The sequence below is a fragment of the Raphanus sativus genome, unplaced genomic scaffold (assembly GCF_000801105.2).
Source record: "Raphanus sativus cultivar WK10039 unplaced genomic scaffold, ASM80110v3 Scaffold0092, whole genome shotgun sequence".
Classification (NCBI taxonomy): Eukaryota; Viridiplantae; Streptophyta; class Magnoliopsida; order Brassicales; family Brassicaceae; genus Raphanus; species Raphanus sativus.
Genome location: NW_026615413.1, coordinates 56,380 through 68,757, shown reverse-complemented (window position 1 = coordinate 68,757; position 12,378 = coordinate 56,380). Strand labels below are relative to the sequence as shown.

General features: G+C 37.5%; 1 protein-coding gene and 2 long non-coding RNA genes across 6 annotated transcripts; 2 read left to right on the top strand and 1 right to left on the bottom strand.

Moving 5' to 3' along the window:
• The first annotated feature begins 3,485 nt into the window (after positions 1-3,485).
• Positions 3,486-7,689, top strand: LOC108830663 (topless-related protein 4). Of its 2 annotated transcripts, XM_056995974.1 has the most exons (15): positions 3,488-3,858; positions 3,937-4,116; positions 4,350-4,460; positions 4,561-4,753; positions 4,861-4,925; positions 5,006-5,173; positions 5,270-5,428; positions 5,513-5,729; positions 5,943-6,050; positions 6,174-6,344; positions 6,438-6,563; positions 6,632-6,727; positions 6,796-6,990; positions 7,065-7,240; positions 7,329-7,689. In XM_056995974.1, the coding sequence occupies exons 1-15, from the start codon at positions 3,755-3,757 to the stop codon at positions 7,504-7,506; spliced, it is 2,247 nt and encodes a 748-aa protein (XP_056851954.1). In that variant the 5' UTR covers positions 3,488-3,754; the 3' UTR covers positions 7,507-7,689. The 2 variants fall into 2 exon arrangements, with proteins under 2 accessions (XP_056851955.1, XP_056851954.1); XM_056995975.1 differs by lacking the exon at positions 7,329-7,689 and having other exon boundaries at positions 3,486-3,858; positions 6,796-6,986; positions 7,065-7,234.
• A 1,549-nt stretch (positions 7,690-9,238) lies between these two features.
• Positions 9,239-10,790, bottom strand: LOC130501075 (uncharacterized). Of its 3 annotated transcripts, none has more exons than XR_008939483.1 (3): positions 10,408-10,698; positions 9,760-10,311; positions 9,239-9,639 (listed from the first exon to the last, which is right to left on the bottom strand). It is a non-coding gene; the product is annotated as an uncharacterized LOC130501075 (long non-coding RNA). The 3 variants fall into 3 exon arrangements; XR_008939482.1 differs by lacking the exon at positions 9,239-9,639 and adding an exon at positions 10,709-10,790 and having other exon boundaries at positions 9,682-10,311; positions 10,408-10,616; XR_008939484.1 differs by lacking the exon at positions 9,239-9,639 and having other exon boundaries at positions 9,682-10,311; positions 10,408-10,503; positions 10,608-10,746.
• Positions 10,791-11,587: 797 nt separating this feature from the next.
• LOC130501078 (uncharacterized) lies at positions 11,588-12,378 on the top strand. The gene is made up of 2 exons (XR_008939489.1): positions 11,588-11,807; positions 11,957-12,378. It is a non-coding gene; the product is annotated as an uncharacterized LOC130501078 (long non-coding RNA).

The following is a 12,378-nucleotide window of genomic DNA, read 5'->3' as shown; positions in this document are numbered from 1 at the left end:
ATGAATTTGATCCGATTTTAGTCATGGTATATAAGAGTTTTAGGATAGATTTAATGCATTTTGGAGTCTAGATAGCATATTTACAGGTTCGGGAGCAATTGGAGGAAAAGATGGTGATTTTGGAGCATTTTGGAGTACTTTAGAGATTTCACCCGAGATGACCATATCGACCACTTGAAGTCGACACGGAGAGAGACATATCGATCAATACACCCTCAATGATATTGATCGATAGTAAACACGCAGAAGCCCAGTTTCGTTACAACCGACTTGAAGCCCAAGATTCCATCTAATTATCAAGATGCCCCTGACGAGTTTTAACCTAATATTTACTATTTATACATTGATTAAGTATTTGAAGCAAGATAGCCGTTTTTGTGAGTTGAGAGAGTTTTACAAAGTTGTGAGAGAGAGAGAGAGTTACTATTGAGAGATTTCTTAAACACCATTAAATTCTATTCTTCTATCTATTCTATGCAGTTTTATTTAATGTTTATGATGTCTTGCTTAGTTATGTCTGAGTAAACACCTTGTTAGATTTAGGATTCAAATAAGTTTCGAGGGATTAGCCCCAACTATGAGTACTTGAGTTGTGATATTCATCTTAGAAGATTGTTCTTAATGCTTGTGTAGGAGTAGCTAACCTATACATGATAATAGTGGAGTTATCCTTCGATCTTTCTTATCTAAGCTAGGGTTTGCTAGGCGCAAGCGACATCATGGTCTAGCATACTCCTAGTTAACTGTTATCAAACCGCGCTTAAAGCTTACTAGAGGTGCATCGATCGATACTACTATAGAGATATCGATCGATTGACGCAAGGCTATGTAGATCGATACATTCGACAGAACATCGATCGATGCCTTCCTGATTATGACATGTGCGTGTAGTGAATCATTGGATCTAGTAATAGATAACCCAAAAAACGATAGTGGTACGATTATTGTTACCGTTGGGTTCTTTAATATCATGAAAGCATCTCACATAAGCATTCATATCATTATAATCCTCATAACCTGAATAGAAATCCTAAGTCTAACGCCTTCATCATATCTGTTAAACCCCCTAATCAATCAATTAAGCAATTGTCTTGTTCACATTTTTAAGTTTAAATTGCTATTTACTACTTTGATATCTTCAACCTAGCTTAGTTACAATAAGATCTAGTATGTGCTCCAGCTCCTTGTGGATTCGATCCCTAAGTACTACAACTTTACCTCTTTTTTTTTGAATGAAACAACTTTACCTCTTTTGATGAGAGTAAAGTTGCTCTAGGTAATTTGAGCACGTATCAAATTTGGCGCCGTTGCGGGGGAGCTTTGATTGCCATTAGATTTTGTTTAAGTCTAGGTTTTATTTTTTACTACTATAAACTGATAAAAAAAATTATTTTCTTGACTTTTCAGGTGCATGTCCAGCATAACCAGAAGCAACAAGAATAATTTTTTTTTCTTTTGATTCAGCTGCTTTAAAACGATCAATCCGCAAACAGATTTGTTCCAAATCGATCGATACACCCGCTTGTGAGTCGACCGATTTTTATCAACAACCGTCTACCGAGTCTCAGATACTGTCGACCGATACTAGCTCACTAACATCGACCGATCTCATACATCTAACATCGACCGATACCCTTCTATCTACATCAACCGGTACTTTTCAGTATCCGACGACCAACATCACTCATCCGACATCGACCGATATCACATACCGCACATCGATCGATACTGAGCCACATAACATGGTCGCAACTTTGATACTCATGCGAGACGACAATGGTAAACTGCGTGACCAAGAAGGTCACCTGCGTAATGCAGCATGTTAGAGAATAAATGATCAGGGGGCTGCAATCCCTGATCCAGAAGCTAAGGCTGCTGCAGCCGCTGAGGCTACTGCAGTCGCTGCTCAAGCTGCATAAGAAGCCATCCGAAACAGATCATTGGCTGACTACAACCGTCCAGATCAATACTACGCCAAGAGATCTGCCATCCGTCCTCCAGACATATAGAGGGCTGATTTCGAGGTGAAGCCTCAGTACTACACACTTGTGGGACAGACATCCTACAGTGGGGCATCCCATGAGCATCCTATGGACCATCTAGAGAGGTACGAGGATCTCATATCTGCTATCAAAGCCAATGGAGTTCCAGCTGACTACCTACTTTGCAAGCTCTTCAAGTACTCTCTTGCTGGAGAAGCTTTGCAATGGCTTAAGCAAATACCACCAGGATCTCTTACATCTTGGGATGACATCAAGAACGCATTCTTGATTAATTTCTTAGATGAGGCGCGTGCAGAGGATTTGAGGAGCAAAATTGATGCATTCAAATAGAAGCCTACAAAGACTTTCAGACATTGTTGGGTTCGTTTCAAGTCTTATCAGAGAGATTTTCCACACCACGGATTCAGCGAAGTGCAGCTGCTTAGCACTTTCTTTAGAGGTTTAGGTCTGACCTATCAGACAGCTCTAGACACTGCTAGTGAAGGAAACTTCAACACAAGGAATCCAGAAGAGGCTGTGAGACTTATAGAGAACTTGGCAACTAGCAACAGCACCAAGAGCACTGATTATGAAAGGAAGATATCGGCCAATGCCCTTAGAAATGAGCAGATGGACGATGTGAGAGCCAAACTGGACAGTGTTAACAAGCTTCTTAGGAAGCAAGTTAGCTTTTCAGAAGATGTAAAAGCTATAGAGACTGATGAGGAGAGATATGAAGAGGAAAAAGTGAATTACATAGGAGGATTTCAGAGGTCTAGAAACCAAAGTGGAAACATAAACTTCTATGGCAACAATCAGAGAAGCAAATACAATCAGAATTCACAATATCAGAAACCCTTCAACAACAACAACTACAACACCAACAAGAATCTCAACAATTCTTTCTACTAGAATCCACCACCATCTATACAGGAAAGCAAAATTGAAGCAATGCTTGAGTCAGTCCTAGAAGGTCAACAGAGGCTTACTGTGGATTTCAATGGAAAGATAGATTCTGCCTACAACAGCCTAAATGCAAAGTTTGACACCATGAGCACTCATGTGAAGAAGTTGGAGACACATGTGATTCAAACAAGAGAGTCTATTATGAGGCAAGAAGCTTTAGACAAAGGGAGATATGAAGAGATTATGAGACACCACGTGAATGCCATCACAATAGATGATTTCTGGCAAGTGGTTAAGCATGAGAAACTTCAAGAGAGAGATTTTGAAGTAGAGAGCTCCATGAGTATCGGCAGTTTTCACTGGTGTTGTCCGACACCAGACGATAGTCATCGATCGACATGGAAAGATAACTATCGATCGATGTTCAAACCTCCACATCGATCGACAGAGTCCACTAGGTCTACTGCTACGAGCAAACCAGTCCGGATTATGACACACGTAGAGTTTGCAGTTAGACTGAAAATAGTCGTTTTCCTTGCCTTTGATGGTAAATGTCAAAGGTGATATGATAAGTAAGTGAACTGATCAGAGCCCTTAATTTCGGCTTCTTTCATTTCTTCCCCTAAACTGAACTTCACAAGCGGAGTAAACGAAGACGACGACAAGCTTTTACTGACTTGCAAACTTTTCATTCGTCTCCGATCTCGAGACAATTGGGAATTGCGATTCTCTATTCACCGTTTTGTCCGCTCTCTCTCTCTCTCTCTCTCTCTCTCTCTCTCTCTCTCTCTCTCTGAACTTCAGAGTCTGAACCCTAGATTTCCTCTGGAGCTAAGATTGAGAAACTCAAAGCTTGTTTGTTTCTTATGAGTGATTCAACGATGATCATAGACGAGACGAATCGAAAGAATCTCATCTTCCTCATCTTACAGTTCCTTCACGAAGAGGGCTATTTGAAAAGCTTACACTTGTACGGTCTCCCTCTGATTTTGGGCGTTTCTCACTTACGGTTACAGTTTGATTTATGTTCTGTTTGTTTCTGTTATAGACTGGAGCAGGATTCGGGGGTTTTCTTTGATTATAGCTACTTTTCTTGTTTTATCACCAATGGTAACTGGAGAGACGCAGAGGACTACCTTTCAGCATTCACTAGTCCAGATGCTAATACTTTCTCAAGGAAGATGTTCGTTGACTTGTACAAGTGGAAGTTTTCTGAAGCAGCTCATAGGCAAAGCTTAATCCCTACTCTCTTTTTTTGCCAGTTCTGTTGATAAAATGCTCTCTGGTAGAAGGAATTTATAAAAGAAAGATTTTTTTTTTCTAATTCATACCTTTAGTAGATTTTCTTGTGAGGGCACAGAAATAAAAAACATGTTTCTTTGTCATGTTTTTGTATCTCAGAAAGCTAAACACTTTTTGTCTATATAACCTAAGAAAAAACATGTTTGTTTTCTTATTCAGTGGTGGCTCTGAATCTGTGAACACTTTCTCCAAGGATTTGAGACGGATTCCTGTTTTCAAAGATGATGGCTTTGAGGATTTGGTTAACGTGATTGCTGTTGAAGATATAAGGCAAGGATTAATACTAATATTAAGTAGCCTTGTAACAATTTTCCTTAATGCAACAGATCTGTCATTGAGTTTTTTCTTTTGGTGGTTGAATTGTTTATAGAATTCCTGAGAAAACTGGGAGCGTGGATAAAGCATTGGTTAGAGCTAGTTTGTGTGTTGAACTCCGCAAGCTAGCAGAAAGAAACCCTTCTTTATGTGGCAAACTTGTTTTTCCGAATTTGAATAAATCCGCACTGCTGTCCCTTATCTCCCTCATTTGTCCAAATTCTAGTGGGAGAATGGGAGGTTCCAAGGTGAAATATTTGTAAATTGTTTTCCTATCAGCTTATTTGAAAATGCAATTTATATTTTGCATTCATTAGTCTTTTTTTTTTGTTTCTGATCAGTGCGTTTCTTGTAGGAAGATCTCATTATCTTAATCCTTCAATTTCTCCATGAAGCAAAGTACAAGAACACTTTGCATAGGTAAAACCTCTGGAAAGATATGTGATTCTGGATTTTATTTATCTTTTCTTATTAATGTTGACAAGGTTTTCTTTCCGAAGATTAGAGCAGGAAAGCGAAGTCTTCTTCAACATAAATTATTTGGCTGAAGTGATGAAGCTCGGTGAAATGGGAAAGGCTGAAGAGTACCTGGCAGCTTTTACAGACAAACACGCTAATAAATACTCAAAGGCCATGTTTCTTGAACTTCAGAAACTGTCCACATCATGGTTCGTTTAGATTTGTTTTATTTCCTTGTAAAAAAGATGCTTGAGCAATCCTAGACTTAGGTTTCACTCTGATGAAAATTTTTTTTTCTTCTGTAGGGAGGCTACAACCACATCTGGATCTCTTGATAACACGTCGCAGAAGACAAAACTACAAGCGTCTGTTGCCATGCTAGCCAAGAAGAATCCAGCACTGAAAGATAAACTCAGCTTTCCTGAGATGAAAAAATCAAGACTTTTAAAACTGATGAAGCAGACGTAAGGCTGCCAAAAAATGGGTTGCTTTCTAGTTCTTCCTATTCCTTTCTTCTAGTCTTGATTGTCTTCACCTCATGCATGCAGTATGGACTGGTGGAGACCTCATTCATGCAACAATTCTCAGTCTCTGGAACATATCCCAGTAGTACAGTACCTTTGTGGCGAACCATCATCCTCTCTTAAAAACAAATTCAACAGAACGGGGCCAAGAACGAAGGTTGGTAACTGCAAACTTAACGAAATCAATCATCCATCCGAGTGCAGTACACTAGTTCTTCCTGATTATTGGTCAGACATAAGGGTATGGCTACTTTCTCCAGAATCTTATCAGACTTCCATTCTCACCTTTAATTGGTCTATCTATTAGAAGGAAAACAAAAAAAAAGAAACTTTACATTGTTTAGAGTAAAATTATCTGTTGAATAGCGATGGTGTTTGTTGATGTATGTTAGTCAAATTTGTCGTTTATATCTTCAACCACTGGGATCACATTGGTATTTGTTGGTTTTGCTAGATTGCATGTTTGACATATTCCCCTTCTGGAGATTACATTCTGGCTTTGGCAGATGACGCCACACATAAACTCTGGACGTGGTCTATTGGCCAAAATGATTTCTGCAAGGTTTTGACTCAGATGCCAAATTTGTCTCTCCTATATTTTAGCGCTGATGTCATGACTACTTACCCTATCTACTTGTTTTTTTTTCAAACTTTCTATTAATGGCATGCTCCTCGAATATTGAAGGAAGATGTATTTCCGAAGCCACGATTACATCAACCTATGAGTGGGGAAACTATGAAAAACGAAATAGCCGCCTCTGTTGAAGATTCAACGTCTTGCTTTGCGATCAAGGGCTCCTATCTTTTCTCTACTTCAGGAGCAAAAATAGCAGTTTTTGATCTGAAGAGTTTTGAGGTAATAAGCATTGGACTGTTATAAGCTTTCATGTCCTGCTTTTTTTTCTGTGTCAAGATCATCAAATGATACTGAGTTGCATAAAAACTGCAGAGGGTAGCTGCTTTTGGAAGTCCTAGTAAACCTACGGCTACGCATTTTATATTTATTCCTGGTGATTTACTTGCCGTTGGACTAGATGATGGCTCTATCCTCATCCATTGTTTATCCTCTAGAAAGGTAAACCCTTGTCTTAGTTTGTCTAGTGCAAAAAGAATATATTAATATGAATTCGTAAAATGTGTTAGATCAAAGAAAAGTTGGACGGCCATGATCAGAGAATAACCTGCTTAGCATTTTCCCGCTGTTTTAATGTCCTCGTCTCATCAGGAGCTGATGGAAAGGTTTGTACATGCGTCTGTACAACAATGCTGTTTTCAGGATTTTCCTAAATTGTTTTTGTTTTCTCCAGCTTTGTGTTTGGAGCTCAAAAAGCTGGGTAAAGCTAACAAGTATTGACTCTATTCAAAACTTTTGCACCCGGCTTAACAATAAGTCCTCTCTAGTAACGCAAATCCAGTTTGACCCGTATCAAGTCGAGCTACTCGTTGTCCAAGATAAGTGGATAAGTAGACACGCAGCTCCAACTCTAGATTGCCTTAGGCAGGTAAAAAGCAAACACTTTCTCTGATGATATTCCCCCTTGCATCTAGTTATCTTATCGAATAAAATGCTATGCAGTGGGTTCCTGATGAATCTGAAGCCGCAATAACTTGTGCTACATATTCTTCTGATGGTGAGATCATCTATGTTGGCTTTAGAAGTGAGTCTATAAAAATTCTCGACTCCGAGACATTTGTGATAAAATGTCGAATCAATCTGACTGCTTTTACTCAACCCATCCCCAGCAACATCAGGTACATTTTCCTTACCTGCACACGTTTCTTGTATTTGATCTAAAAAAAAAGAGTCTGAAATCATGTGATCAAACTGGGATTGACACAGGGTCGTGGTTTATCCGGCTGTTGTAGCCGCTCATCCATCACATCCGAGCCAGATCTCTGTTGGGCTCAGTAACGGTAAGGTCATCGTTCTTCAGCCCTTGGGGAGAGGAGGATGGGGTGAAGCAGCTGCACTTGAAGACGATGGAGATAGTTCTGATGGCTCAGAGCATTGTTACTGACCGATGACCACAGACTGCCTCTGTTTTCTTTGTATGTCCATCTGCCACGTGCGTTTTTCTGTTCTTTTTGGATGTATTCCGTGTAGGGTAATTCTTAATTAATTGATGTGTCTTGTGTGCATTATTCAACGTAAAGTATCTACCAAAAAGCTTACAAGTTAGTAATATTTATGATGAAGAGGATTTAAGGAGAGTTACTCTCCAAGACAGTTTTGTCTTTATTTTATTCTAGGGAGACACTTTGCTGGACTAACACATTTCTTATTTTCGAAGCTGAAAAAGATCATTTTGCCCAAAATTGGTTTATGACTAGAGTAACATAAATTATTTTAAGCATTAAATCTACATAACTAATTAGAGTCAACTTTTCCTATACCCCTAATTCTCTACACAATCTCCTATGGTCTTCTTTAGTCTTCTATATCCCTTTTCATAATTCTATTTTTGATCAAAACACTAAATCCCTAATCAAATCTTTCTCCTCTTCAAAACTAAACCCTAACCCCCCCCTCATGGATTAGTGAACCTATGGGCAAAAATATTTTAAAAACGTTTTTAACCCTATTTTAATGATTTTCGTGAAAATATGAAAAAACAGTTTTTTTTTTTATTTTGGAAATATTTTTATCAAATTCTATAAATCAAATAAAAAATATTCACGTTTCCGATTTAATTTTATGATTTTTCGTTAGATATAAGATTGAGGAGATTGAGGAGTAATAGAGATTGAGGAGTAAGATATAGGGGTATGAGAAGAATTGCTCACTAATTAAATATCCACATCAGCAATAGAGAACAATTAATCATCTCTTTAATTACATAACATTAAAAAAAACACAACAACACAACACAACTTCGTCGAAGAACTAAAAAAGAACCTTAATCGCCCTAAAATCGTTGTCGACATTGTGTTTACTCCCTCTTCTTTGAACTAACTTTCTGTCTTGTCTTCTCCGATATCGTCGTCTCCAATTATTTCTACGAATTTTTTTCGCTGCAATCGCCCGAAATCATCTTCTCTGGTGCATTTTTTTCGAGTTTTTGGCGAGTTTTAATTTATGTTGTGGCTGAATTACTTTTCTTTTACGGCTGGTTTATATATGCAACTAGTGGTTTCCCCGGGCTACGCCCGGGTTTTCTTATATAATTTTTAGTTTCATTTAATCTATTATATATAATGTATATTTATCGTTTTGAAAAAAATATGTAATTATAAAATAAAGTTTAAATTATTAGAATGCAAACATTAATAATAATGAAAATAGATATTCTATGACTTAAAATATATATGTTGTTGATTTATGTTTTTAAAATAATTGAACACTGAATTATTGTTCTTATAAATTTTACTAATGTTTCAGATGTACTTTTCAATTAATTTTATTTACCTACTGCAATATTTTAATTGTTTATAACTATTTGATCTGATAAAGCTAAATATTTTTATCGGTTCGAGAAATATTTTTGTATGTAAATTGTAACTTTAACTTGTTCAATATTTTGTTGTGGAGAGAAAGAGGCGACTTAATAGATACTAAAACTAAATGTGAAGTTAATGAATGTTTTAATTTTTGACTTTCATCCCAAAGTAAAAAAGTTATTTGAAAATAAATTTTTTTTTTTTTTTGAAATGTAATATTTTCTATTCTTTTGGAGCTTTTCTATATAGTCTTCACTCTTCATGATTTTATCCCCAGATATTTCCTTCCAACTTATTAATGATTTTTATGGGAAGATGTGTTATATTAAAAAGTAGTGATGTGTAGATTTAGGAAAAAACATTATACGCATTGTAACAAACTTGTAAATTGGATTTTTTTGTTACGTGTGTATGAATAACTAAATCAATACGTGCAGGCTTGGAGATAAATGGATAATTCTCTAGCAGTTGCTACCATTTGATTAGAATGAAATTCATGAGCTTGCATATCTATGGATTTTTTTTCAATCCAATATTGTCGGAGCAAGGTTTCCTTCCCTGATGCTTCTCAGTGACATTAATCATAAATTATATATATAGGTATGCTGCTAGCAGAAAACATAGCGAGATAGCTATGAGTAAGCCAGAATTATAAAGAGAGCTTCGAATCATGTGGTGTGCATTACCTATAGATCTTATTTTGGACAAGTCACCTGCGTGCAAAAAGAAAAATCAAAATGTAACGCAAAACAGTAAACACTTATAACTGAAGCAGTAAATTATTGAATGTCTCTAGACTCTAGAGTTCATTAAGCGAAAAGACAGATCAGAACCTTTAAGCCATCATCCAAGACAGAGTACCGATATTTAGAAATATAAAGACAAACATTAACGTAACCACCAGACCACATTCAAAATCTATGAGCTTCACCCTGTGGTGATTAGTAGTCTCTTTGATGAACTTATACATCTCTGCACCTCCAATGATGTTCACCTTAAACAAAAGAAAGAACTTGACAGGCACATAGTGCTGCACGATCAGAAGCTTGTGTTACTTAAGTATTCCAAGAATCGACATATCCTGTATAATCATCTAACCAGTCCTCAGAGGCACAACATCAACCAAAGTTTTCTCCATCTTACCCTCTTTCTCTCTCAGACAGTTTCTCACTCCAAAGAGTTATTTGTAAATTTGCTACCTGTATAAATCCTTGATGACAAATTTGGTGTGTTTAGTGAATCCTATGCAGACCGTAGCGCTGGAAACTTGAAGGGGCTATTGCCTCTAGCAACATGTACGTGTTTTCGTACACCGTTCCTTCACTCAATAATTCTTGAAAGTGATTAAACTATTTGCGGTGATGGATCCTCAAATTATAGTGTGACTGCCAATTTAAAAAGAATGTTGAATTTAGGGTTATTGAAGTAGGTGATTTTGGAAGCAACAGCAGATTAAAGGTTATTAGGTAGATAATCAGTACCTTGTCGTCAAGCAAGACCTTGTCAACCCCTATCAAATCCCCTCCTTTCTTGACATTGTGAAACTCACAGAAGCGAAGATGACGGGTCATCACAAACTGCTAATATCGGCCAGGAAAGTTGAAATTGAGAATTTGCCATAGCAAGAAGCTTAAATTAGGAGATGTATCGTGAAATTGGGAGATGAAAAACTGTGATATACCTCAGAACCCTGAAGCAATATTTATACACTAACATCGTTTAGCAGAGAATATGAAGAAACCAAATTGAAGTTGAGATAGTTGGGGGAATTAATTGTCATACCCATTACTGATGAAAGTTATGCGATGAGTGAATTGAGGAAGAAACGGAGACTAACTCCATATACCCCTCCCACTTTTCAAAAATTTCCATTTATCCCCTTATTAAAATATTATTTAATATTTATTATTTTAAAATAGTAAATGTGGGTTCAGGGTGCGTAAAGACTCGAATGCCCTTAATGAAATCACTAAACTACATGATCCAACCTAAGTTACCCAACCAACCCAATCCCAATCGGGTCAAACCCGGATCCTCTTAGACATAATCCCTAAACGCTGCGTTTTGTTCTGTTTATTTTTTTTTTCTACGACACTTTCTCCCTTCTCTCTCGTGCGACAAAAACGATCTCAAAAAGGGCGAGCTTGATTCTCCGTTTGCTGTTTTCAAATCTCCATAACTCCGCTTCTTCCTAGAGCTGCCACCTCCTCCTCTCATGCGCCTCTGCTTCCATCGACGAGCAGAAGCTTCCATGGAGATCAGGCTCTTATTCAAGAACAAACCTGAGAATAGCATCAAAATCACCAAAACCAAAGCGCTCATCTCTCTGATCTCATCTTCGGATCTTCAGCTCCAGGAATACAGAGTCACGGCGATCCTGATTTCTCCCTCTGCGACGAGATCAAAGACCCAATTGCTTCTTTCGACGCCATCAATTTGTCTTCATTGTGTTGGTTTTGAAATGCGGCTGGTTTAGTTGATCCAGCCTACTGCCGTACGCCCTTGTCCTGTTCTTGATTGATATGAATTGCTTTATGAGTTCATCCCTTGTTTGTGTGCTAGTTTCAAATGAGGAGTCTGGTTTTTTTATGGATGATCAGGTATTTGAAAAAGAATTGATGATGTCTCTCTGTGAAGCCAATGAGTTAGCCCAAGGCAAGTCTGATAATGTGTATATTTGGACAAACTCGATAGAATAAAATTTGTTGGCTTTGTGTTTTTTGATCAGTTAAGAATTTCTTTGACCATGAAACACAGTAGTTTTGCATCACTTACAGGTCAGGTATTGTCTTTGACATTATGGCTTGCTCGAGTTTACATGGAAGAATACGGAGACGATGATATCTCCTTGTTGTTGACACTTGGTACGCCTCACTTGTAGGTAACAAAATCTTTTTGTTTTAGATCATCACACTGCAAGTCTGATAGTCATAAGCCAATTAAGTTGTGTAAGAACAAGCCTTAGATCTTTATTTAATCTTTGGATCTTGCATTGCATTGACTGTTTGTGTGTTCTTCATTTATAAATAGAAACTAAGGGAGTCTCTGCGTTTCACTTTAACGATATTAGCAACATGGTGTAAGAGACTTGTGAAGCTTGAGCTTAGTGGTTGTGAAGGTAGCTTTGATGGGATTAAAACCATGGGAAATGTTGTGACTACAGACCTGCTGAGAATCTCGTCTTGTGGAAAGGTGGATCCTTGTATTGGACCAGAGAAGTTGATGAGGTCTTGTCCGGCTCTCGAGAGTTTGCAACTCAAAAAATGTTGTTTGAATGATAAAGAAGGGATGGGAGCTTCTTGGGGCATTTTATATTTTATATTCGATGGATCCTTATCCTGGACCAGAGAAGCGTTGGGAGCTTCTCGATGGTTTGTATCAATTAGTACACTGATATTTTGTATAAAATGATATTATTGAGAAAAATTATTATTGATTTTATTTTGTTGTGA

Bases quoted from the DNA above. Each gene is read 5' to 3' on its own strand.
- LOC108830663 (XM_056995974.1), top strand. From the start codon at position 3,755: ATGAGTGATTCAACGATGATCATAGACGAGACGAATCGAAAGAATCTC. The intron at 3,859-3,936 runs GTACGGTCTCCC...TTTCTGTTATAG, and splicing joins TATTTGAAAAGCTTACACTT to ACTGGAGCAGGATTCGGGGG. The intron at 4,461-4,560 runs GCAAGGATTAAT...AATTGTTTATAG, and splicing joins ATTGCTGTTGAAGATATAAG to AATTCCTGAGAAAACTGGGA.